The 26,131-nt window shown below is 46.0% G+C and overlaps 1 protein-coding gene across 5 annotated transcripts in view; it reads left to right on the top strand.

The window, feature by feature from the left end:
* The window catches only part of Arfgef2 (ADP ribosylation factor guanine nucleotide exchange factor 2), an 89,447-nt gene that overhangs the window by 22,309 nt on the left and 41,007 nt on the right, over positions 1–26,131 (top strand). For 2 of the 5 annotated variants that reach the window (XM_052722997.1, XM_052722993.1), the window contains exons 4-15: positions 598–744; positions 2,157–2,336; positions 2,735–2,990; positions 7,879–7,947; positions 10,462–10,613; positions 14,069–14,199; positions 17,300–17,534; positions 18,230–18,329; positions 19,599–19,738; positions 21,992–22,100; positions 23,164–23,347; positions 25,652–25,763. In XM_052722997.1, coding sequence (XP_052578957.1) covers positions 598–744; positions 2,157–2,336; positions 2,735–2,990; positions 7,879–7,947; positions 10,462–10,613; positions 14,069–14,199; positions 17,300–17,534; positions 18,230–18,329; positions 19,599–19,738; positions 21,992–22,100; positions 23,164–23,347; positions 25,652–25,763 — 1,815 coding nt within the window. The remainder of the gene's footprint in view (positions 1–597; positions 745–2,156; positions 2,337–2,734; positions 2,991–7,878; positions 7,948–10,461; positions 10,614–14,068; positions 14,200–17,299; positions 17,535–18,229; positions 18,330–19,598; positions 19,739–21,991; positions 22,101–23,163; positions 23,348–25,651; positions 25,764–26,131) is intronic. The other 3 variants (XM_052722996.1, XM_052722994.1, XM_052722995.1) reach the window with 3 other exon arrangements.

The following is a 26,131-nucleotide window of genomic DNA, read 5'->3' on the forward strand; positions in this document are numbered from 1 at the left end:
GCTTCTGCAGGGTGGCCACCGTCCTAGTACTCTGGTGGTTGCTCTGTGGGCGACCTCAGGAGCACTTGTCTACCTGTGTAGGCAAAGGCAGGAAGCACAGCTACATACAGAACAACAGCGTGTTCACATCCTTACCAGCTCCCTGGAAGTACAGTGTGCCTTAGAAGTCTGGGCCTTATGTCGGGCTGACCTTTAGAGTAACCTGGACAGTTGAGAAAAAAAAAAAAAAACAGATTCTGAGCTTCTGCCCCGTAACTTCCAGTTCAGTAGGTCTGGGTTGAGGTCCAGGAGACTGCATTTTTATGGGCTCCTCTGGATGATTCTGAATCTTAGCCAGGTATAGAGCTCACCCTGACCTTTGTCTCATGGATCTCTCTCTGTGCCAAGGTCGAGGTCGAGTATAAGGTGGCACAGGCAGGTAGCCTCTGAAAGGCAGCTTATCCACTGGGAGATGGCTAAAGTTGTACTCAGAACAGCTGTGCTTGCCTGGCTCCTGGGAGCAACTGCTGCCATAGGAGCCAGAAGTTCAAGGCCATCATCCCTCCTGTCTTATCTAGCCAGACAGAAACTTGTAACCTTGGCTTTTTCTTTGTGCAGAAACTCATCGCATACGGGCACATCACTGGCAACGCCCCTGACAGTGGCGCTCCCGGGAAGCGGCTGATCGACAGGATTGTTGAAACCATTTGCAGTTGTTTTCAGGGCCCTCAGACGGATGAAGGGGTTCAGCTACAAATAATTAAGGTATTTCTGTTGGCGTGGTCTGGGTTCGGGAATGTGGGCTTTTCATTTACCATGTGTTGGTTGGGTGACATTGAGCTGGAACAGAAGAGTGGAAGAGTTACTTAGAGCTTCTGTTAGCATCATGATTTATGAGCATGCAACAAGCCCAGAGGAGTCGGACCAGGTGGGTCCCTAGTAGACAATCCCACCAACAATACTGTAATCACCTGTGAACTCATTAAGGTTCTCTGGGGATTCAGGGTTCCAGCCAACCATTGCTCTGCAGGTCTGCATTGGTACTCTAACATCAGAACCCGCTCCTGTCTCTCGTCTCCCCAGCTCGTCCCTGTTCCATGTTTACTGTCAGGAAGGGCTTGACATCAGCTGCTACCACCAGTGTGTCAGGAAGTGAGAGGGATGGATGAAGGCATCCTTGCAGATCTTAGGTCCCAAGTATCTCAGCTGTGTGGGAAACTGGGCGCCTTCTGTATATTAGTACTCGTGAGTCCTGTGGGTGAAATCAGGAGGTTGTGTTTTGTGAGGGAAGGGTCTAGTTTTCATTTTAGTTTTCTTCAACCAATATTTACATCCAGAATATTCAGGGTTTTTTTTTTTTTTTTTTTTTTTTCAAGACAAGGTTTCTCTGTGTAGCTTTGCACCTTTCCTGGAACTCACTTGGTAGTCCAGGCTGGCCTCGAACTCACAGAGATCCGCCTGGCTCTGCCTCCCGAGTGCTGGGATTAAAGGCGTGCGCCACCACCGCCTGGCTTGTTTTGTTTTCTGAGACAGGGTTTCTCTGTGTAGCTTTGGAGCCTGTCCTGGAACTCACTCTGTAGACCAGGCTGTCATCAAACTCAGAGATCCATCTGCCTCTGCATCCTAAATACTAGAATTAAAGGCCTACACCACCACCAACCCGGATGGCTCAATTATTTTTAATATTTATTTGCTTTTTTTTTTTTTGGACAGGGTTTCTGTGTGTAGCCCTGGCCGTCCTGGAACTCACTCTATACACCATCCTCTTGCCTCTGCCTCCCGAGTGCTTGGATTAAAGGTGTGAGCCACCATTGCCCAGCATTAAAAAAATTTTTTTTTAACTAACCACTAGAATACCTATTTCAGCATAGTTTAATTACTTCAAATGATGTGAATTTAGGGAATTAGCAATTGCTTTTTAAATCCCAAATAATAGGAATCTGAGTACTAATCATCCAGATGATTTTGCAGGACCGTCTGAGAATTTAAAAAAGTCAAGCTAGGTATGTTGGTGCACATATGTGATCTTAGCACTTGGGAGACAGAGGCAGGAGGATTGCTGAAAGTTTGAGGCCAGCCTGTATATAATAAGTTTCAATACACCTCAACTATTCTAGAAAAGTTTGGCCAAGGGGACATGGGCATTCTGGAAGGTGACCATTTCTGCCCTATCTCAGGCTCTTCTGACTGCAGTGACCTCCCCACACATTGAAATCCATGAAGGCACTATCCTGCAGACAGTGAGGACATGCTACAATATCTACCTGGCCAGCAAAAACCTCATCAATCAAACCACCGCCAAGGCCACGCTTACCCAGATGCTGAATGTCATCTTTACCCGCATGGAAAATCAAGTGGTGAGTGACAGCTGGGCTGGCTACATGTTCTGCTGTTATCAGCTCCTGCATGTACAGGGCCACTGACACTTAAAAGTTTATCCTTTCCTGAGAGAGACTTCCAATTTTAAAACCAGAGGGCAACTTGAAGATGGGTTTTCAAGTTTGGTCATCACATTCTAAGTTTGCTTTAGACTTACTTCCTTTTAAAAATTTTATACTGGGCTGAGAATATAGCTTAATTGTAGAGCCCTACCCTAGTATACACAAGGCCCTAGGTTTAACCCCAGCACCCAGGAAAACAGCACAAAGTTTTATTAGCTGGTTGAAAATTTTTAAAACAATAGTCTGCTGTAATTTTTGTTTCTTACTAAAATGCTAGAACCATTTAGATGGACTCCTTCTCTATTGTGTTTTAGTTACAGGAGGCCAGAGAATTGGAAAAACCAATCCAGTCTAAACCTCAGTCCCCTGTGATCCAGGCCACAGCAGGATCTCCTAAATTCAGCCGATTGAAGCAGAGCCAGGCCCAGAGCAAACCAACGACTCCTGAAAAAACAGAATTGCCCAACGGTGATCATGCCAGGAGTGGCCTAGGGAAATCAAGCTCAGAAAATGGAGAGGCTCACCGAGAAAGAGGCTCATCATTCTCTAGTTCAGCTGAGCCTTCCAGGGGTGAGTGGGCATCTTCTGGGGTTGTGGGACACACTGGGAAGGTGGGCTAGCAGTTAAGGAAAGCCCTGGGGGCAGCTTGTCTATTCTGGGCCTTTTTTTGGCCTCCCCTTTCCCTTTACTGCATGGGGCATGGCCAGTGAGGCCTGATGGAAGTCCTGGAATGGAGCCGCCTGCTGCTGCTCCTGTGGGCCTTATCACAGTAGGTGTAGTTTGGGGCCCCTGGACTCCACAGGGAGTTAACTAGGTGATTAATCATGTAGTACTTGGCAGTCTGGTACCATGCATAGCCCCTGTGAGGGGCTAGAACACCAGATGGGCAGGCATGTGAACAGACAGGTCGATGGCTTGGAGACACCTTTGTTGTCTTCTAGTCACCAAACAAAATTCACTTTTTTTTTTGTTTGTTTGCTTAAAATTTTTTTTTAATTTGTGTGCACTTATGTATGAGCATGAATATGCATGTGTCATAGGACACCTATAGGCCTTAGACAACAGCTTGTGGGAGTCAGTTCTCTGCTGAGGATAGAACTCATGAAGTCAGGCTTTTGTTTTGTTTTGGTTTTGTTTTTGTTTTTTTCTCATGACAGGATTTCTCTGTGTAGCTTTGCGCCTTTCCTGGAACTCACTTTGTAAACCAGACTGGCCTCCAACTCAGAGATCCTCCTGCCTCTGCCTCCTGAGTGCTGAGATTAAAAGTGTGCGCCACCACTGCCCGGCTTTGTTTCCATTTTTAAACAAAATCATATGCCAGACTTGGTTATAATCAGACAGTAAATGATTTATTAAGCATAAAATGGTGATGACTTAGGAATAACTACTGCACCTCCTCTTGAGCCAGTGGTCTGAACCAGATCCAAAAGTCTTCAGCTATCAAGACCTTGTCTTCCTGGGTGTTTCTAATGCTTCTCACGTTCTTTGCTCTACACCGTGTCTCTGACCTGTCTTTTCAGCTGATGTCATCTCTGCTTCCGTTACAGGACTGATGATGCTACCACCCGGCTTAGTTTTTTTTTTTTTCTTTGGCGCTGAGGATCGAACCTAGGACCTTGCGCTTGCTAGGCAAGCCCTCTACCGCTGAGCTAAATCCCCAACACTATAATATAGTTATCTTTTTTTGTTTGTTTGTTTTTGTTTTTGTTTTTTCGAGACAGGGTTTCTCTGTGTAGCTTTGCACCTTTCCTGGATCTCGCTCTGTAGACCAGGCTGGCCTCGAACTCACAAAAATCAGCCTGCTTCTCTCTCCCGAGTGCTGGGATTAAAGGCGTGCGGCCACCACTGCCTGGTTAGTTTTTTAAATTATAAAGAAAAGAGTTTTATTTTGACTCAGTCCTGGGCCAAGGTCAGGGAAGGAAGTATGGTCATCTGGTGATGGCCTTGTTGCTGTCTGTCATGGTGATAAAGAGCATCGTGTGGCATCCTTCTGTATGTTAACTTGACTCTCCTGTTTGTGAATTAGGCTGCCCTGTACAAGTCAGTGCTGTGCAGGTGGTGAACTGTATTGTTTGGCAGTGATGATGGTGGGGTACCTCTGCATGTTCGTACAGATGTGTTTTCCCTGCATTTCGTTAGTTCTGTCGGTGTGGAGCCTATGGATATAGAGCCAACTGTTGTGTTTGCACAGGGGCAATTATAGGTCCAGCCTGTACCCTTGCCAGGCCACAGTGAGAAGGAATGATAGGAAGACTGAGAAAAGGGGCAATCCTGCTGCTATTTCAGTGGAAAATCTGCAGTGAGGAAAGGGAGGTCCATGTTGGTATGGACATTTTACTGTTCTTTTTGGAAATGAAAAATAGCGAAGGCTGTAGCTAATTAGAAGTGCTTTCTATTTGGTTAGCTGGAAATTTTCATTTTGGATTTAGTCTCTGGGGCCAGATAGGTGAAGGAATGAGCAGTCCTCCTTGGGAGGTGCATGACTGCCTTCTCCCAGCACACTCACTCGGTGTTTACGGTGTTTACGGTGTTTACGGTGAGGGATGGAGGCTTGGGAGCTTGAGGGACTCAACTCCCCACCCTGGGAAGCGGGCCAAGCACACGTCTCCAGAGCCTTCACTTTAGGCCCCTATTGAATCTACTTTTGTGTGAAACAGTTCTCTCTGGCCTTTTTTTAAAAGAGCCGCTTTCTTTTTCTTCTCTTTCTCCCACTCTCTCCTCCTCTTCCTCCTTTCCTGGACAGGGTATTACTTTTTAGCTCTGGCTTCTCTGACACCTATTATGTAGACCAGGCTGGCCTGGAACCCCCAGAAATCCATCTGCTTCTACCCCTCAAGTGCTGGGATTAATGGGTCCTTTAACTTGTGACCTTTCTGCTTTAAACTTCCCTGTAGTTAGTGATGCAGCCTACCCCGCCCCCCAGGCCTGCCTTCAGCAATGGGTTTACTGTTCTTTGTTTTGAGATAAAGTCCTAGCCTCTCTCTCTCTTTCTCTCTCTCTTTCTCTTTCTCTCTCTCTCTCTCTCTCTCTCTCTCTCTCTCTCTCTCTCTCTCTCTCTCTCTCTCTCTCTCCCTCCCTCCCTCCCTCCCTCTTCCTCTTCCTCTTCCTCTTCCTCCTGAGACTGGGTCTCACTATGTAGACCTAGCTGTCCTGGAACTTGATATATGAACCAAGCTGGCCTGGAACTCACAGGGATCAGCCTACCTCTGCCTACTGAATACTGGGATTAAATGCTTGAGTTACCATGCTTGGCCTGGCTTTATTTTTTTGTTGTTTTGGTTTTGGGTTTTTTTGTTGTTGTTGTTTTGTTTTGTTTTTGGTTTTTCGAGACAGAATTTCTCTGTAACACCTCTGGCTGTCCTGGAACTCACTTTGTAGACCAGGCTGGCCTCGAGCTCACAGAGCTCCACCTGCCTCTGCCTCCCTAATGCTGGAATTAAAGGAAAGACGTGCACCACCGCCACCTTTGGCTTCAGGGTTTTTTGGTTTTTGTTTGTTTGTTTTTTCTTTTTCTTTTTTGTTTTTGTTTTTTTTTTTTTTTTTGGTTTTTCGAGACAGGGTTTCTCTGTGTAGCTTTGCGCCTGTCCTGGAACTCACTTGGTAGCCCAGGCTGGCCTCGAACTCACAGAGATCCGCCTGGCTCTCCCGAGTGCTGGGATTAAAGGCGTGCGCCACCACCGCCCGGCTCTTTTTTGTTTTTTGAGACAGGATTTCTCTGTGTAAAAGCCCTGGCCATCCTGGAACTCAATTTGTAGACCTGGCTGGCCTCAAACTCACTGATATCTGCCCGCCTCTACCTCCCAAGTGCTGGGATTAAAGGTGTGTACCACCCGCACCTAGCCTGGGTGCAGGTTTTTTTAATAGAGGCCAGATGTGTTACTTACTGAGCAGTCTTTCAGTTAACAATTATTAGCAGCTGATTCAAAGTTTTATGAGCAGTTCGCAGCTAAACAACACACACCTGTAAGCCTGCTTATGTTAGCCATCACTTTTGTGGCCTTTGGTCACACCCGAGCCTCTAATAACACGACTCCATGTCTCTTGGGTGTTGAATGTGAACAGGGTACTGTGAAGCAGACAGCATAGATTAGATATGATCAGCATAATTTTATGAAGTCATTGCATCAGTGTGTTGGGACTAAGCAGGAACTTAGAAATACCTAGTCATGGGCTGGAGTGGAGCTCCATGGTAGAGCATTTGTCCAATATGTGAGGCCCTGGTTCAATCCTCAGTACCAGAAAGGGGAAAAGCCAGTTCTGAAATATCTAGCCTTAATGTTTACAGATCATGGTGTAGATGATTATATGGCTGGTAAGTGAGCAATTTGTATTTTAGTAGTTACAGACTTACTTTAACATGTATTGCTACAGTATAATTAGCACCTTTTACATTGGTATTTGTGGGATTTATTGTTTAAAGTAAATTGAATGCTGTTGCATGTGTATATATAAGTGGAGCATCAATGGGGCAGAGGTCATGAAGGATGCTGTAAAAACTCAAACAGAGATTTGGGGAACTGTAATCCAGTTTAAATCATGGTTTTGAGGTAAAGAAATGAATTTAGAAGATTTTGGTTGTGGTTGGGTCATTTCTCAGTTTCCATTCAGGTTCTTTTTTGCTCTCCAAGAAAAGGATATGATGTCAGTAATCTCACTTGAGTGGATTTGGTTATGGGTGTTCAGTGACAGTTGAAAATGAAAATACTTAGTGCTGCTCCCCAGAACCTCAGACCAAGCCCAGATCTGGCAGCAGTGACGGCGGACTGAGAGTCCTCACTGAGGCAAGCACTCCCCCACTCTTTGGTGGTGCTCATTTGAGATGATTGGTGCCTTCTGCTCAGTGCACTGTTTGCTAACCTCTGATGTCACTTCCACATATCTAGTTGGAGCCTGTTCGCTCCATAAGCTCTTCTCTGGGACTGATTTTCTAAAAAAATAAGCAATGAATAGTTTGAGATGTTGGACCTCTTGCCATTTGGCAGAATAATTTCATCTGAAATGTAGTCAGTCCTCAAGTGTCAGGTTAGAAAGCTCATGCTGAATTCTAGGCAGGCTTGACTCAGGGAGCCCAACATGGCACTCGCCAGAGCTCTGTGGTCAGGAACTTGGTGCAGGCACAGAGAAGCCCATCCTTAGTTCTGCCAGGATGCAGAGCAGCTCTTGCTCAGGGTTCGGGATGGGGTAGCCTGGGCTGAGCAGCTGGGTCTTAGGAAGGAGAAGGGGTCAGGACAGGGTTTCAGTGCTGCTGAGAGCGAGACTTGAAATCCTAGCCGATCCTTCCCTTGAGTTCTGCGTCTGAGGGGATCCTCTCTGCTTGCAGATTTGGTGGTGGAGGGAACACATTTGTACCTCTGCCCTCTAGAGCGGGACTCTAGAAGGCCATTGCCATAATCTCTTTCTCCTTCCTTTCTTTTCCCTGGAAACACCCTGTGTGTGTTCGTGTTTGGGGTGTATGCAGGCACTGATGATGGAGCCCAGGAGGTGGTGAAGGACATCTTAGAGGATGTGGTCACATCTGTTGTGAAAGGTGAGTGGACAGCCCTGCCTTTCCTCACGCCTTCTCCTTTGTAGAGCCACTCAGGAAACATCTGGTTAGGGGTTCTCCTCAGTGAACTCACGGAGCTCTTGGAAACCGAGTTGCTGCTGCCTCCCAGCCCGCACTTGGCACACAGCTGTGATCTGGTCACAGTAATTGGTTCTGTTCTGTCTAGGTTGAGGTGAAGGACCATAGTCTACAGTGGCAGTATTAGATGCTCTATCTACCTGGAGACAGAGGGGTCCATTCCATGTGTCTTCTGCATCAGAGCTGCTAAGATATCAAGGCAGATGTTTATGTGTGCAGTCCACACAGCAGTGGGTGTTAGGCACACAGGGAAGTGGTGCTCATTGGGAGCCTCCAGTCCCACCTCTCATGGTGCACTCAGTGCTGGTCAGCTTATATGCGCTAGCCTTGATGCTGTTTCCTTTGTCTTTGCCCCAAACTCAGTCAGTGGCTGCATGTTGAACATTGTTCCAGTGCTGTTAATTGGACAAGAAATTTTTAAAAAATGGTAGCGGGTTGCAATCATCATTTTTTTAAATGAAAGACACAGTAGAACACAAATGATTATGTAGTTGAGTATGTGAGGCATGGAAATGTTCATTCCTTTTAATAAAATATTGGGAGTTCTTTATATGTATGTGTCCACACTGAGACATGGTTTACATTCGTTTCTATAGGAGTGTTGTGGCCCATGCCTATCCTCCACACTTAGGAAACTGAGGCAGGAGAACCCATAGTGAGTTCCAGGCTGGACATTGAATCCAGAGCCTTACACATGCCACAGTGCCACTGAGTTACATCCCAGTCTGATGTCATAGTTGGAAAGCCACATCTCTGAGCCTTCATTTTGTTAACTGGAGTGCAGCCAAGCTCTTCCAGAGAGCCCAGCACGTATTTAGCTCTGTAGCAAGGCCTTTAAAGAGCCCCTGCCATCTGTCATAGTCCGTGTTTGCCCATCACACCTCAGCCTATCATATAGCAGCACTGGGTCAATAACATGTCAGTTAAATAGATGTTTTATAAAACTGTGGCTGGCCATTGAGATCCCTTAGCAGGGAAAGCTGTATCGCCACCAAGCCTGAGGACTTAGGTGCAATCCCTGAGACCCACATAGTGGAAGGAGAGGCTGACTCCCACAAGTTGTCCTCTGCCTCCCCCACCCCCGCCATACACAATAAAATATAGTTTTAAAATATTTTCTATTTAGAAAAACATTTTTGTTTTTGTTTTTTTTTTTTTTTTTTGGTTTTTTCGAGACAGGGTTTCTCTGTGTAGCTTTGCGCCTTTTCCTGGAACTCACTTGGTAGCCCAGGCTGGCCTCGAACTCACAGAGATCCGCCTGCCTCTGCCTCCCGAGTGCTGGGATTAAAGGCGTGTGCCACCACCGCCCAGTTTAGAAAAACATTTTGAAACTGCGTATGATGGTACACACCTTTTTTTTTTTTTTTTTTTTTTGGTTTTTCGAGACAGGGTTTCTCTGTGTAGCTTTGCGCCTTTCCTGGAACTTGCTTTGGAGACCAGGCTGGCCTCGAACTCACAGAGATCCGCCTGGCTCTGCCTCCCGAGTGCTGGGATTAAAGGCGTGCGCCACCACCGCCCGGCGATGGTACACACCTTTAATCCCAGCACTCAGGAGGCAGAGGCCGGCGGATCTCTTAGTTTGAGGCCAGCCTGGTCTACAGAGTGAGTTCTAGGACAGCCAGGGCTGTTACACAGAGAAACCCTGTCTCGAAAAACAAAAACAAGACAAAACAACATATTTTAAGACTGCTTATTAAGTTCTTCAGTGTCCCATGCATATATGAAGAAATATGTAACAGATTCCTCTCCTATTGTTTTGCTTGGTATCAGATATGTTTTCTTTAGTTGAATGATGAAATTTGTGTAATTTCTGTTTTTCACATGGTTTCCAGGAAGCTCAGGTCTGTTTTTTCCTTGTGACTAAGTTTTTTTGGTTTTCATTCTCTTTTTTTTTTTTAAATGTATATTTATTATGTATACAATACACCTGTATGCCAGAAGAGGGCACCAGATCTCATTACAGATGGCTGTGAGCCACCATGTGGGTGCTGGGAATTGAACTCAGGACCTCTGGAAGAACAGCCAGTGCTCTTAACCGCTGAGCCATCTCTGCAGCCCGGTTTTCGTTCTTTTAAACTGTGTCCTAATTCTTGTGATACTAACCCTGACTCTTTATAGAAAATCTTTGTTTTCACGTTTTGCTACTTGTAGTCTTTTCAGAAGTGGGGGGTGGGCAGGGCTGTCGCATGCACAGCTTTGCAGGGTTGGGAGTGAGCCCCTTCGGGGGGTTGTGCACTGCTGTGGCCCTGACAGTGGGCTTGTAGATGAGAGTCAGGCAGGAAGCTCAAGTCCCGCTGTGTTGTGGGGGGCTGGGGAAGAAGGGGCACGCGGTACGGAGTCTGTGAGCACATGCTATCTGGTTCAGGCGGCCTTCTGGGGTACGCTCACTGGACAGTGACTTTGCACTTATGTCTTAAGAAGCAGCAGAAAAACATGGTCTGACGGAGCCCGACCGAGTCCTGGGTGCCCTGGAGTGCCAGGACTACGCTGTTCAGCCAGGGGTTGATGAGAACTCACAGACCAATGGCATTGCCGACGACAGGCAGTCGCTGTCCTCAGCGGATAACCTGGTATGTCATCGCCATCGCGCATCCCGTATCCTGTATGGACACCCTTCCGTTTGCAGGCTTTTAGAAGATGCAGAATAATAGCTCTGTCAGAGAGGTGGCTGTGCAAGAGGGCCATGCAGGGGTTGGTCTCGTACTCTGTAAAGCAGAGTTACCTTTTCTTTTTTTTTTTTTTTTTTTTTTTTTTTTTTGGTTTTTTTCAAGACAGGGTTTCTCTGTGTAGCTTTGCGCCTTTCCTGGAACTCACTTGGTAGCCCAGGCTGGCCTCGAACTCACAGAGATCCGCCTGGCTCTGCCTCCCGAGTGCTGGGATTAAAGGCGTGCGCCACCACCGCCCGGCTTACCTTTTCTAATGTTGGTTATATACACCATCACTACTGAACTTTTTTGTTTAAAGACCAAGTCTCACTATGTAGCTAGGCTAGCCTCACACTCACAGAGATCTGTCTACCTCTGCCATATATATCCCTAATTCTGCGTGTGTGTGTGTGTGTGTGTGTGTGTGTGTGTGTGTGTGTGTGTGTGATATGCATATGTGCACATGTTCTTGCCTGTACTTATATGGAGGCCAGAAGTCAATGCTGGGTATCTTTCTCTGTTGTTTTCCAACTTTTTTTGAGAGAGAGTTTCTAACTAAATCTGGAACTCAGTGATTGTCTAGACTGGCTGATTAGCAAGCCCAGGATCTACCTGTCTACACCTCCCAACACCAGCATTACAGACACATGCTACCATACCTGACTTTCATGGGAGTGCTGCAGCTTTGAACTCAGGTCCTCATGCTTGTGTGCATGACTTCACCTACTGAACCATCTCCTCAGCCCTTCACTCTTTGTAAGGGTAAATTTCTCTAAGCAGTGTCACAGGAGTTGGAAGCTCTAGGCTGTGGAATTATCCCAGAAGCAGAGTGCTTGTCCACCATGAGTTAGATTCTGGTCCAGAGTGAAATGTAACTGAATTTAATGTTTTTTAAAAGTGTATATACACATACACACAGAGCAAGAGAGGGAATGTTTTAAAGTGAACATGATAACACATGCCCGACAGGCCCGCGCTTTGGAGGCTGAAGCAGTGCCAGGTTCCAGGCCACCCTGGGATACACACACACACACACACACACACACACACACACACACACACGCACACCAAGGCTGCTCCTGACAAATGATGATCTGGAAGCTTCAGCCTTTGGTCTAATGGGAAGGCACTACTCAGGTCCTGCCCTTCCTCCCTTAGTCTTTTAAAAGCCATTTTTTCTTCCTTCGTTAAAACTGAGTGACAGCATTCATTTGAATCTTTATATTCTGACAGGAGGACAATCCCACCCTAATGGCCAGTAATAACATTATTTAAGTTTAGTTTTCTTTTTCTTTTTGTTTGTTTGTTTATTGTTGTTGTTTTTTAAGACAGGGTTTCTCTGTAATAACCCTGGCAGTCCTGGACTCACTTTGTGGAACTCACAGAGATCCACCCACCTCTGCCTGTGCTGGCATTAAAGGCATATGAACCCACACCCAGCTAGGTTTAGTTTATATTTGGCTTGATTTTTTTTCTCTCTCTCTCTTTCTTTCATTCATTCATTTATTTATTATGTATACAGTATTCTGCCCGCATGTATGCCTGCAGGCCAGAACAGGATACCAGATCTCATTTTAGTTGGTTGTGAGTCACTATTTGGTTGCTTGGAATTGAACTCAGGAGCTCTGGAAGAGCAGCCAGTGCACTTAACCTTTGAGCCGTCTCTCCAGCCCTATATTTGGCTTTCTTAGTGATTACTTACTCATGTTTTTTTGCCCAGTTTTCATTTGGGAGGAGGGTTTCTATATTTCCTTAATCGAGTCTAAGAATCTCTATGTGTAAAGGCTATATTGACCTTTGTTACATGTTGTAAATATTTGCTTAAATGTAATTTTTTTTTTTTTTTTTTTGGTTTTTCGAGACAGGGTTTCTCTGTGTAGCTTTGCGCCTTTCCTGGAACTCACTTGGTAGCCCAGACTGGCCTCAAACTCACAGAGATCCACCTACCTCTGCCTCCCGAGTGCTGGGATTAAAGGCGTGCGCCACCACCGCCCGGCACTTAAATGTAATTTTTTAAGTCTATTTATATGTGTATGAGTGTTTTTCCTACCTGAATGTCTGAACTGCACATGCATGGCCTGGTAATTGGGGAGGGCAGAAGAGGGTATAGATTCCCTAGGATTAGAGTTACAGATGGTTGTGAACCTTCATGTTGGTCCTGGGAATCAAGCCCTGGTCCTCTGGAAAAGCATCACATTCTTTTAACCAATGAGCCACCTCTCTCTCTATCCCCTAAATGTATTTATTTATTTACTTACTTAATTTTTGAGGCAGGGTCTGATATCCCTGGCTGGTGTGGAACTTACTATGTAGATCAGGCTAGCCTTGAAGTCAGAGCTCTGCCTGCCTCTGCCTCTCAATGCTGGGATTAAAGGTGTGTACTACCACACCTGGCAAAATGTAATATTTTTAAGTTGATTTTTAAGTTGATTTTGAAATGCATGTCATTTTTTCCCAATCACTTTGCTTCAGAATTCTTTTAGTTTTTGGTTTTTGGTTTTTGTTGTTGTTGTTGAAGACAGGGTTTCTCTGTGTAGCCTTGGCTGTCCTGGAACTGGCTCTGTAGACCAGACTAGCCTTGAACTCATAGAGATCCACGTACCTCTGCCTACCTAGTATTGGGATTAATGGTGGGTGCCACCACCGCCTGGCTGTTTCTTTTGTTTGCTTGTTTTTTTTTTTTTTTGTTTGTTTGTTTGTTTGTTTGAGACAGGTTGTTAAACAGCCACATTTGAACTCAGCTCAGTGTATAGCTGAGGAGGAACTTGCACTCCTGATCCTCAGCCTCCATTCCCAATGTTGGGATGACAGGTGTGTGTCTATACCTGGCTTCACACAGACTTTAAAGAATAAATGACACCTCGTCGGTGGTGGCGGCGCACGCCTTTAATCCCAGCACTCAGGAGGCAGAGCCAGGCGGATCTCTGTGAGTTCGAGGCCAGCCTGATCTACACAGTGAGATCTAGGACAGGTACCAAAACAGCACAGAGAAACCCTGTCTCAAAAAAACCAAAACCAGGGACTGGAGAGATGGCTCAGAGGTTAAGAGCACTGGCTGTTCTTCCAGAGGTCCTGAGTTCAATTTCCAGCAACCACATGGTGGCTCACAACCATCTACAATGAGATCTGGTGCCCTCTTCTGGCCTGCAGACAGAACACTCACTGTATACATAATAAATCTTAAAACAAAAACAAAAACCAAAAAAAAAAGAAAGAAAGAAAGAATAAATGACAAGGTTTTACAGTTGCTCTGAGACACAGCCATGACATCTATTTTGTGTCTCCTCCCTCCCCATGTCCCAATTGAATAAATACAGGAATGTAGGTTTCTGTGATGTAATTCCCTTTCTTCATGGATTTCCCTTTGTTTCTCACCATAGGAACCAGATGTTCAAGGACATCAAGTGACTGCTAGGTTCTCTCACATTCTACAGAAGGACGCCTTCCTGGTGTTTCGCTCCCTGTGCAAGCTGTCAATGAAACCTCTTGGGGAAGGACCCCCAGATCCAAAGTAAGCTCACAGCAGCTATGGCCACCTGCTAGCTCGTGAACTGGGAGTTTGTGTTCTGCATTTTGTCCTCCCCTGGTTCCTATGGCGTTGGTGTGGGATGGTTTCACAGCTTTCCAGACCCAAGCAGTTCCTGCACACACCTCACTTCCCTGCCATGCCTCCACTATCCAGAGTCTTACCCAGATTTGCTCTTGGTTTGTGTGTTGAAAACAGTGTGGACTTCGTGCTGTCTTTTTACTGACTGATGGGCTTAATCTGCTTGTGAATCTGTGAAGAGACAAGATGCCTGCAGACTCCATTCCCGGCCTTGGTTGGAAACCTCAGCTCCTTGAACAGAGATTTAAGCCCCAGAGCCGAGTGTCTAAGCTTAGTGTCTCTCCACAGTGAAGTAGCTAACCCACAGTGTCTGTACTGTAAAGAGAAGAAAACTGGCTTTCTTTAGAGCCAGAAAGCTGCTTTTAGATCTTATGTCCTTTACTGTAGGGCAGCTCCAGGGCTGACTGGGTGAAATGAGATGGATGCTGTTCTGAGTCCAGGGCAGTGCACTGTCCAGTCTCTGCTGTGCTGTCCTGACTGCTCATCATTAACCCTCAGTCCTGTTGAGCATCATGACAACCATTAGGAAAATGTGTTCCGTTTTTCAGACTTTGTTATGATTGTGTTTGTGTGTGATGTATATGCTGTTGTGCTCTTGCAGAAATCATTATACCACTTTGTGGAGTCAGTTCTCTCCTCCACCTTTACATGGGTTCCAGGGATTGAACTCAGTTCATCAGGCAGCAGGTGCCCTTACCTGCTGAGCCACTTCTTTGCCTGCAGCTGCCCTTCTGAGACAGCTTCTTATTATGTAACTTGGGCTGACCTGGTTCATGTCAGCATCCTCCTGCCCCAACTTCCTAGGAACTAGGATTACAGGAATTTACCTACCATACCCAGCTAGAAAAAATTTCATTTCTCTTTATTGTTGTTTTAGCTTTATCTATTTTACTTTGTACATATGAATGTTTTGCCTGTATGCATGTATGTACACCATGCGGATGCTGGGGATTGAACCTGGATCCCCCGCAAGAGCAACAAGTGCTTTTAACTTCTGAGCCATCTCTCCAGCCCTGAAGATTTATTGATTTTATGTTATGTGTATAAGTGTTTGGCCTACATGTATGTATGTGTACCAGGTATGTGCTTGGTGACCTTGGAAATCAGAAGAGAGTGCCAGATTCCCTGGAACTGGAGGTATATATGATTGCGAGCTGCCGAGTGGGTGCTGGGAATGGAACTTGAGTCTTCAAGCAGCAAGTACGCTTAGCCACTGAGCCATCTCCCCAGGGCTTTTTTTTTTTTTTGAGACAGGGTTTCTCTGTGTAGTTTTGGTACCTGTCCTGGAACTCACTCTGTAGACCAGGCTGGCCTCGAACTCACAGAGATCCACCTGCCTCTGCCTCCCAAGTGCTGGGATTAAAGGTGTGCACCACCACCACCTGGCTTTTTTTTTTTTTTTTTTTTTTAAATTAAATGTGTAGCCCAGGCTGGCCTTGAACTTGTGATCTTCCTGCCTCTGCCTCCTTCAGCAAATCCTACTGGCTTGTGCCACCACAACTGGCCCCAATGCTCTTTTTTATTGTTGTTGTTTGTTTACTGATTTTTTTGAGGCAAGTCTCACCTTGTAGCCCTGACTAGCCTGAAATTTGCTATGTAGACCAGGCTGGCCTGTTAACTCACAGAGATCCAACTGCTTCTGCTATTTAAGTGCTGGGATTAAAAATGTGCACCACTGTACCTGGTGGATTTTCAGTTTCTTAACCACCTTGCCTTGGGATAGTGGTGAGGGGTCTGTGAGACTGGTGAATAAAGAACCCCGGAGGCATGGCGGCAGGAGCTGTAGTAAGCGGCTGGTCACTTTGCATCCACTGTCAGGAAGAAGAGAATGATGGTCTGGTGCTTGGCCCCTCCCTCCTTTCTATGCAGTCTAGGACCCTCACCCATGAAATGGCACCACCCATATTAAGGGTCAGTCTTCCCTGCTGTGGGATGGTCTGTATGTCAAGTGTGTTGCTGATTGGTCAATAAATAAATCACTGATTGGCCATTGGCCAGGCAGGAAGTATAGGCGGGACAAGGAAAGAGGAGAATAAAACTGGGAAGTGGAAGGCTGAGTCAGGGTGACACTGCCAGCCACCACGATGACAAACAGCATGTAAAGATGCCGGTAAGCCACGAGCCACGTGGCAAGGTATAGATTAATAGAAATGGATTAATTTAAGCTGTAAGAACAGTTAGCAAGAAGCCTGCCACGGCCATACAGTTTGTAAGTAATATAAGTCTCTGTGTTTACTTGGTCGGGTCTGAGCGGCTGTGGGACTGGCGGGTGACAGAGATTTGTCCTGACTGTGGGCCAGGCAGGAAAACTCTAGCTAAATTTCCCCTTAATTAACTTAATCTGAACCCCTTATAATCATGCTCAGAGGCTTATCTCCTAGGTGATTCTAGATCCTGTGAGGTAGATAGTGTTATCACAGCCCTGTCTTGGTAGCAGGTGGAGAGTGAAGAGTATGGAGCTGAGTCTCCAGGAGAATATTGTGAAGTAACTGCATGCAGGGATCCAGCCTAGAGCTGGCTCTCCAGAATTAACTCTCATCTTGTTCTGCCTATTATCCACTTTGTGTTGGGAACAGACAAAAAGGAGTAGGAGTTGGCCAGTCTTGTTCTCAGAGGGCCTGCAAGTTCTGAGGGACCCATCTCACGCTCTCTGCCTTCATCTTCTTGGCATAGAGGTCCTGTTTCTAGTTCTTAAATCATTGGTCTCTGGAGGTTCTGCTTGGCTGCGCATGGTATGCATTCCTCTAATACCGGTCCTTGGGAGGAAAGGAAGGTCAGGAGTTAAAGGTCATCCTTGGTCACACAGTAGCTGGTAAAAGATCAGAGGCTTTTCAAGAAACATACTGTTTGGGTCTGTGCCAATATTTGGCAAGCAGAGGCAGGGTCACAAGTTCCAGGTCAGCTGTACACAGCTGTACCCTATCTCAAAACAAAGCAAAAAGCAACCTCCTGTCTAACATCCCTCCCACTAGCACACCACCGCTGACTGTCGTTGCCTTTGCAGGTCCCATGAGCTGCGTTCCAAGGTGGTTTCCCTGCAGCTGCTGCTCTCTGTGCTGCAGAACGCTGGCCCAGTCTTCAGGAGCCACGAGATGTTCGTCACTGCCATTAAGCAGTACCTGTGTGTGGCCCTGTCCAAGAATGGCGTGTCCTCAGTGCCTGATGTCTTCGAGCTCTCACTTGCTATTTTTCTTACTCTTCTTTCAAACTTCAAGATGCACTTGAAAATGCAGATAGAGGTACATACTTCAGTTAGTGTTTTTATTTGGGGACATTAATGCCAGATGAGAAGCCTGCTTGTGAGTCAGGCATGACACATGCCTGTAATCCTAGCACTCATGAGCTAGAAGCAGAGCAATCAGGAGGTCAAGGACAACCCAGACTATGTAGTTCACTTGGGACCAGCCTGGGCTACATGACACCCTGTCTCCAAAAAAAGCGAGCAAGTAAGCTGCTGGTGGCCTAGCCACCATAGTAAGGTACCCCTTTTACTAGCTAGCCTCCTAGTGGGACTTCTGAATGAGTGGGAAAGACCTTGTCAGAAAAGTTCTGTTCACCAGAGATTCAAGGTCATGGTCTGTGTTCTCAGATGAGACCCCACCCCCACCCCCAATGTCTGTCTGGGCTCAAATTGTTTGAAATAATTTGAATTAGTTGTCAGATTGAAACATATTGCACACATATAAATTTCTAGTTTTTCTTAAATCACAACACATGTGGTCCCTGTACTAGCTCCTCATCTCTGGGTAGAGTGCCTGCTAACTGTCCATCAACTAGGCTGGCCTCCCATGTCCCTCAGCAAGTGTGTGCCCCGCTTTGCCCTCTGCCCAGGCTGCCTCCCATAGTGTAAGAGCTGCCTGGCCCTAAGTTGTTGGCATCTTGAGTCCTAAATGGAGACTGCTCATTGCTCCTCCCTTGTCTTCATGCCACACAGGTCTTTTTCAAAGAGATTTTCCTGAACATTCTAGAAACATCCACAAGTTCTTTTGAGCACCGCTGGATGGTCATTCAGACCCTGACGAGGATTTGTGCAGGTACGTTCACCTAGGGACACTCAGAACAGTTTCTGAAGCTTTTGTCTGCCAAGTGCAAATCAAGATCTTCAGTTCCTCTTTGTAGTGTTTTAATGAATGATTGAGAAAATCCTTCCATTAAAGAGTCCATTCACAGGGCTGGAGTGATGGTTCAGCTGTGAAGAGCCCTTCCTGCTCTTATAGAGGAACCAAGTTTGGTTCTCAGCAATCACATCAGGTGCCTCACTACTGCCTATAACTCTAGCTCCAGGGGATGCCACCCTCTTCTGGCCTCTTTAGGCACTACACTCATGTGCATAAACCTTCAAACCAACATATACACATTTTTCCCCCTTTTGAGACAGAGTCTTACTTATGTAGCCCAGGCTGGCCTCAAACTCATAGAGATCCCCTTGCCTCTGCCTCCTTAGTGCTGGAGTTTAAAGTGTGTACCACCACACCCAGCTTACACATACTTTTTAAAAAAATGAATAAAAAAATATATTTTGGGGTGGGAGTTTCCAAGGTAGGGTTTTTCTGTGTAGCCCTGGCTGTCCTGGAACTCACTCTGTAGACCAGGCTGGGCTTGAATTCAGAGATCCACCTGCCTCTGCTTCCTGAGTGCCGGGATTAAAGGCATATGCCACTACCGCCAGCAAAATATATACTTTTTAATCTTAAAAAAAAGAAAGGGGGGGTTCATTCACACTGACCAAGAAAGGCCCACCTCACCTCTCTTGTAGAGGATTAACTGGCTCAAGCTTGTGTGCCAGGGACTTTTGATGTTAGCACCAAGTTTTGTAAATCCCAGAAACTTACTAATCATGGCAGATTGGTTTGGGTGCTTCTGCCCTCTGGGCCTGAGGTAAATTTAAATGGATCGTCTGCCATTCTCGGGCTCTGCAGACACTACCTCTGAGTGACTCCTCAACCTAGCCCTTTTAGCCCCTTTTCTTATGAGGAAACTGAACTTTTACAAGGTGAAACGGAGTGCCTAGGAGCAGGTAGTACAGAGGTAGGCAGGCCTAAGAACAGTAAGTAGACTGACCTACCCCCATGCTTCTGACATGTATTTCCTTTGTAAGGTGTGAGCACCTCGGACAAAAGTTCCAGAGTATATTTTTAGCAAAGAAAGAATAACTAGGCTTAGTGGTAGAGTTCTTGTACAGTATGCATAAAGCCTTGGGTTCAATACCCATCCTGACAATATTGAAAAATGACATTAAACATTAAAAAATGTATCGTTTACCTTCGATTCAGATTTCTAATAACTGTATGTTATTTTCCAAGATGCCCAGTGTGTTGTGGATATTTATGTCAACTATGACTGTGACTTAAATGCTGCTAACATTTTCGAGCGTCTAGTAAATGATTTATCCAAAATCGCTCAGGGAAGAAGTGGACATGAGCTGGGGATGACGCCTCTACAGGTAAAAACACCAAGGTGCATGGTTGTCTGTAAAGTTTGCTTGTTGAGATAAGCATCATGAAGTGCCATCAGACGGCTGTCACTGGGTTTGCCGCTACCTTAGGGAACAGAACATAGACACACAGCTTCTGCTGTCGTGAAATGACAGTGAAGAAGAGAGCTGTCAGGTGATATGCTGCAGAGAGGAGACTGCCCCATTATAGTGCCCTCAGGGAAAGGCAGTTCTCAGTCCCTGAGTGGCATGTGCAGAATCTTGGCTTCTGGGCTTTTTCCCGTGGGAAGGCCAGAGCCTTGGGTCCTTAGGGCCACAGGAAGATTTGTAGCTAGTTTTCCTGCCTGGCCCACAGTCAGGACAAATCTCTGTCACCTGCCAGTCCCACAGCCGCTCAGACCCAACCAAGTAAACACAGAGACTTATATTGCTTACAGACTGTATGGCTGTGCCAGGGTTCTTGCTAACTGTTCTTATATCTTAAATTAATCCATTTCTATAAATCTATACCTTGCCACGTGGCTCATGGCTTACCGGCATCTTCACATGCTGCTTGTCATGGCGGCGGCTGGCAGTGTCTCCCTGACTCAGCCTTCCACTTCCCAGCTTTATTCTCCTCTTTCCTTGTCCCTCCTATACTTCCTGCCTGGCCACTGGCCAATCAGTGTTTTATTTATACAGAACGATATCCACAGCAAAGATTTGTGCCACCTAAAGTGTTGTGAGTCTAAAGTAGTAGCTTTTTTTTTTTTTTTAGATCATCTATAACTTGTGTTCGTTTTTTACGTGTAAGAAATTCTACTTCTGTAGCAGGTGTGGTGACACAGGCCTGTAATTCCAGCACTAAGGATGCTGAGGCAGGAGGTTCAGCATTGCCAAGCAGGCCTGGCCTATATATATTGAGACCCTTTCTCAAAATCTCAAAAACCAAAAACCCTATTTAAGTAAAATTGTATTCTTTCTTTCTCTCTTTCTTTCTTTCTTTCTTTCTTTCTTTCTTTCTCTCTCTCTCTCTCTCTTTCTTTCTTTCTTTCTTTCTTTCTTTCTTTCTTTCTTTCTTTCTTTTTCTTTCTTTATTATGTATACAGTATACATGTGTTCCTGCAGGACAGAAGAGGGCACCAGATCTCATTACAAGTGGTTGTAAGCCACCATGTGGTTGCTGGGAATTGAACTCAGGACATCTGGAAGAGCAGTTGGTGCTCTTAACCACTGAGCCATCTCTCCAGCCCATAAAATTGTATTCTTATTTATCTGTAGTGTACCTTAAAATGAAATACAGTTGTCGATATTTAGGGTATGTGTTCTATCCAGAATTATTCATGTACTAAATAATTGACTTTTTGTAGATCACAGGTTAATAATTTGTTATTTAAAATATCAGATTTTATTTTGCTTGATAGTATTTTATTCCACAAGCAATGAATAGAGCCAGCCAGCCTGCTTGCCTGCTTGCCTGCCTGCCTTCCTTCCTTCATCACACTCTGCCTAGTCCTTTGAGGTAGGGTCTCCCTGAAGCTGGAACTCTTATTTTTTTGGCTAGGCAGGAAGCCAGCATCTCCAGCAAGCCTCTTGTCTTGCCCCTAACAAAGCCAGGGTTTTGGGCATGAGCTGGTGACCCAGCTTGTTATTGGGTGCTGAGGTCCAAACTCTGGTTCTCCTGATTGTACAGCAAATACTCTTAACTACTTAACCATCTCTCCAGCCCTTCAGTTAATGGGGCTGGTAAGACAGCGCAGCTGGTAAAGTGCTTGCCTGGAAAGCATGAAGACCTGTGTTTGATCCCCAGACTTCATGTACAAAGCAGTTATAACCCCAGTATGGTATGGAGGTGGAGACAGGTGGATCCTGGAGTTTGCAGACCAGCTAGTCTAGAGCTCCAGGCTAATCAGAGACCCAAAGGAGGTGAATGGCATTTCTGAGAATGATACTCGAATTGTCTTCTGGTATCCACAGGTGTGCACGTATGTACATGTTCATGCATGCACACAGAGACAATTTTAAAAAGATACAGCTAACCCTTTGCACTTACAAAGTCACAAAGGTCATATTTGAATGCTTACAGTGATGACACTATTAGTGATGACTAGGGTTTTTGATGTGCCATTAACATATGTCCGTTGTTAATAGTTCCCTGGGTTTTGTCTGTAGTAGTACTGATGGTTAGTGATTACCTGGAAGCCTCACAGGACTGCCCAAGAGCCCAAGAATGCTCATTGTAAAGTGTGTTAAGACTCTGTACTTTTCACTTTGGGCCTCTAGGAGCTCAGTCTGAGGAAGAAAGGCCTAGAGTGTCTTGTGTCCATTCTCAAGTGCATGGTGGAATGGAGCAAGGATCTGTATGTGAATCCCAACCACCAGGCCACCCTGGGTGAGTGAGCAACGTGAGCGACTCCTCCCTTCAGATGCAGCTTACCACTGTGGGATATGTTATTCTGGAATTGTGCCAAAGAGTCGTTGTGTTTCCTAAATACCTGCAGTTACTGTAAAGCTTGTGTTTTTTAATACATCTGGAATGTTGGTGGTGTTCATTTATTTTCCTGCAGCTGTGAGAAGATACTCTGACAAAAGCACTTAAGGCTTTTTGCGTTTTGTAGTACTGAAGATTGAACCTAGAGCCTCATGCATACTAGTAAAGTGATTTACCACTGAGCTGCTTAGCCAGAAGGATTTATTTTATTTCATTTATTTATTTTTAAGGATTTATTTTGTTTTCCATGTGTGTATGCCATATGTGTGTGGGTGCCCGAGGAGGCCAGATCCCCTGAACTGGAGTGAGCTATTTGATGTGAGACTCAAACTTGGGTCCTCTGGAAGAGCAATAAGTGCTCTTAACTGCTGAGCCATCTCTCCAGCCCTACTTAAAAAAAATTATGTATATGTGTGTCTGAGTATGTGCACACAAGTGCAGGTGCCCAAGAAGCCAAGAAGCCCAGAAGAGGCGTCAGACTCTGGAGCTGGAGTTTCATGAAGACATTGCAGGCTTCCCCTTGTGTGCTATGACCTGGCCCTACTGGGCCTCCATTCTTGGCCTCGTTCCTGCCACTACCCCGAGTCAGGCATGGGTCCATAGAATTTTGCTGAATCTTCCTGTTCTCTTCCGTTTGTTTGTCCATGCTTACGTAGACACCATATTCCTGAATTATGTAGAGTGGTGGAAGTTTGGATTTTGGTAAGGCAAGTCCTTATGTTTTTTATCAAGTGTCTTGCTTTTGCATTTTCTTTACTTGTGAATTTTAGAATTAGTTTGAGTTCTATGTTAACTAGTTTCTGTGTGATGCTGAGGAAAGTATTTAAAGTGATAGGCTTGGCACCTGTGTCCCTTTGGACGCAAACCCTGGTAGGTCTGACGAAGGGGCACCGAAGCCAGAGCTTGCTTAGCTATACTTGTTCCATCTGCTTAGTTGGTTTTGTTTGCTTTTATGTCACTGCAGGTCAGGAGCGGCTCCCAGATCAGGAAATGGGAGATGGAAAAGGCCTTGACATGGCAAGACGGTGTAGTGTGACATCAGTGGAGTCCACAGTGTCCTCGGGAACCCAGACAACCATTCAGGATGACCCAGAGCAGTTTGAGGTCATCAAACAACAGAAGGAAATCATTGAGCATGGCATCGAGCTGTGAGTGTGGCTGCTGGGCTGTGCCATCTCTCAGGGCTTTTGGCAAAGCTTCCTCTTCTCCAGGACCTGGAGGCTGACTCCTGCAGGGGAAATACCTGTGACGGGGCCTACTGGCTACCAGGCATGGGGAGAGCATGGCAACATAAGAGGAGGAGACAGGCTGTGTATGGAGGAGCCTCTGTGCAGCTCAGGCCTGATTTCTTCCTTTTCTGATAACAAAACCCACCTTAGGAAACAGCCAGGTATAGTGGCTTAGGCCTGTAATCCTAGCCCCTTAGAGGCTGAGGCAGGAGAATAGCCTTGAGTTGAGTTCAAGACTAGATTGGGCTACATTGTAAACTCAGAGAAAGCAAAGCCACCAAAAACCAAACGGGCTGGAGAGATGGCTCATTGGTTAAGAGCACTAGCTGTTCTTCCAGAGGACCCAGGTTCAGTGTTCACACTTATGTGGCAGCTCACAACCATCTGTTAACTCTCATCCCAGAGGGTCTAATGCCCTCTTCTGGCCTTTGAGGGACACTACACACAGGTGGCTTGCAGACATAATGTGGCTTGCAGACAAACGTGCAGGCAAAACCTCATCCACATAAAATAACAATAAATAAAACCTCAAAAAAAACTACAAAGTAAAACCAACCAAAAGCACCTGGAAGAAGCCACTGTCTGTTCCTGAGCAGAGAGCTCGGGGTTCACTGGGTTTGCTTTAGCCTTGTGTATTTTTCTGAACCATTTGCAGTTTGTAGCATCACCATTCTTAGTCACACGTTTGAAACTTAAGAACCTTCTCCACAGCACGGTGACACCATCCTTGTGGTAATTGCTCATTCTTCGTTTCTTCCTAGTCTCTTAGGCACTTTAGCACATCATCTTCTGTGCTACGTACTTTTGAATGAGCAAGCTCCCTTTAACAGTTGAAGCGAGGCACTCAGGCTTTGGATGGAAGTGCTGAGCTCTGTGTTCCTGCCTCACCGGTGATCCCTGGGGTACTTTGTTTTCCCCGTGGCAACTAAAATAACAGTTGTTATTGAGTTCCCTGCAAAGAACAGTGGTGGGACAGTTGAACTTGAACACATAAAGTAAGCCTCACCCTCCCTTGCTTCCTGTTGTGTGCCAGGAGCTGATCCAGTTGGGCCTCCCACCCTCCCTCTCCTCATCTCCTGACAGCACAGTGGCACACATGGCCTGTTTTTTAGTCCCCTGGTCACCATGGTGAGGAGCTCTCCTTGTTCTCTTAGTGCTCTTTGTTTGTTTTAATCCCTCAGACATGGGGCACTATTTCTTCTTCGGCGAGGCCTCCCATAGCCATGCTGACCACATCAGTCCAGTTTTCCCTGTCCTTACCCATGTGTGTCTTCATGGCCCTTGCCTATTTGTGTTTGTCCCTCTCCCGGCAGGACTTGGCAAAATGAACTTGCCCATTCGTTAGTTTGCCTCTCCTTACTAAAAAGCATAAAGTAAATGTCTAGTACCTACTTAGCAGAGGATGGGCGGGCCAGAGTGACAGTTTGCGGCTGTTATGATGGGTCTTCTGGGCATCTGTGACTCATCCATGATGTGGGACTCCAGCAGCATCAGCCACCACACGTAGATGCTAGAAGAAGGGGGAGAAGGCAGGAGGAGCACACCTTGTGGAGTCAGAAGTCCCCATACTTGCTGCTGTCTCACCAGTGGCTTGAACTTGGTGTCACTACTGTCCTGTATTCCTGATGGCTCTGTGCCCAGTTCAGTGCCCAGGGTTCTGTTAGAGATGGGAGAGTGACTTGGTTGACGGGTAGCTAAGTCTGCAATTGCAGGGTGAAAAATTAAAAGCTATTAAGGTGTGGTAGTTCACTGTGGTCTGGTGCTCGGGAGGCTTAGACAGGAGGGTTTCCATGGGGTCAAGGCCAACTTGGGTCATATATTGAGGACCTTGTCTCAAAAAACAAAATACAAGACCAAGTGTAGTGACACATACCTTTAATCCCAGCACTCTTGAGGCAGAGGCAGGTGGATTTCTGTGAAATGGAAGCCAACCTGGGCTGCAAAGTGAGATCCTGTTTCAAAAAAAAAACTAAAACAAAACCAGAACAGGGCTGTTGAGATGGCTGAATGGGTGAAGGTGCTTGCCATCAAGCTTGATGATAAAAGGTTGTAGAGGACCAAGTCCATACTCGATCACATGTGCACACATGTGAATAAGTAATTAATAAACAAATATGAAAAAACTTGATGGTAGGGACAGTTGCTTTATCGCTGCTAGCTTTCTCTCTGCTCCAGAGCTTGAAGTCAGCCACCTGTGTTCTGTCTCCTCTCCTCTTGATACAGCTTCAATAAGAAGCCCAAGCGGGGAATCCAGTTTCTCCAAGAGCAAGGCATGCTGGGAACAGACGTAGAGGACATTGCCCAGTTTCTGCACCAGGAGGAGCGGCTGGATTCTGTAAGTCAGGGCTTGGCACAGCATTTGGCCCTGTAGGCTGGTGTTGCATCTCACTGACTTACACCCCCAGCTTGGATGGCCCTGAGTGCAAACTGCTTTGCACCCTGGCTCCTACAGTCTTGCTCTCCTCTGGCACTGTATAGCGTTCCTTGATGAGAACAGGCTCTGCTTTGACCCACAGTTGTTTGTTTGGGGGCCAGTGTCAGAGTCCAAAGTGGCCCTTGACTACTAGAAGTTCTTCTCTGGCTGAGTATGTCTCTTGCCCCTCCATCTTTAAGCCTCGTGGTTCTCCTCCTCTTCCCCTCTCTCTGACAAGCTGTCCTCCATATGGAAGCAGGGGCAGTCTTTCCCTGCTTCCCAGCAGTCAG

The sequence above is a fragment of the Peromyscus californicus genome, unplaced genomic scaffold, assembly GCF_007827085.1.
Source record: "Peromyscus californicus insignis strain IS unplaced genomic scaffold, ASM782708v3 Scaffold_7__1_contigs__length_154581171, whole genome shotgun sequence".
Lineage (NCBI taxonomy): Eukaryota > Metazoa > Chordata > Mammalia > Rodentia > Cricetidae > Peromyscus > Peromyscus californicus.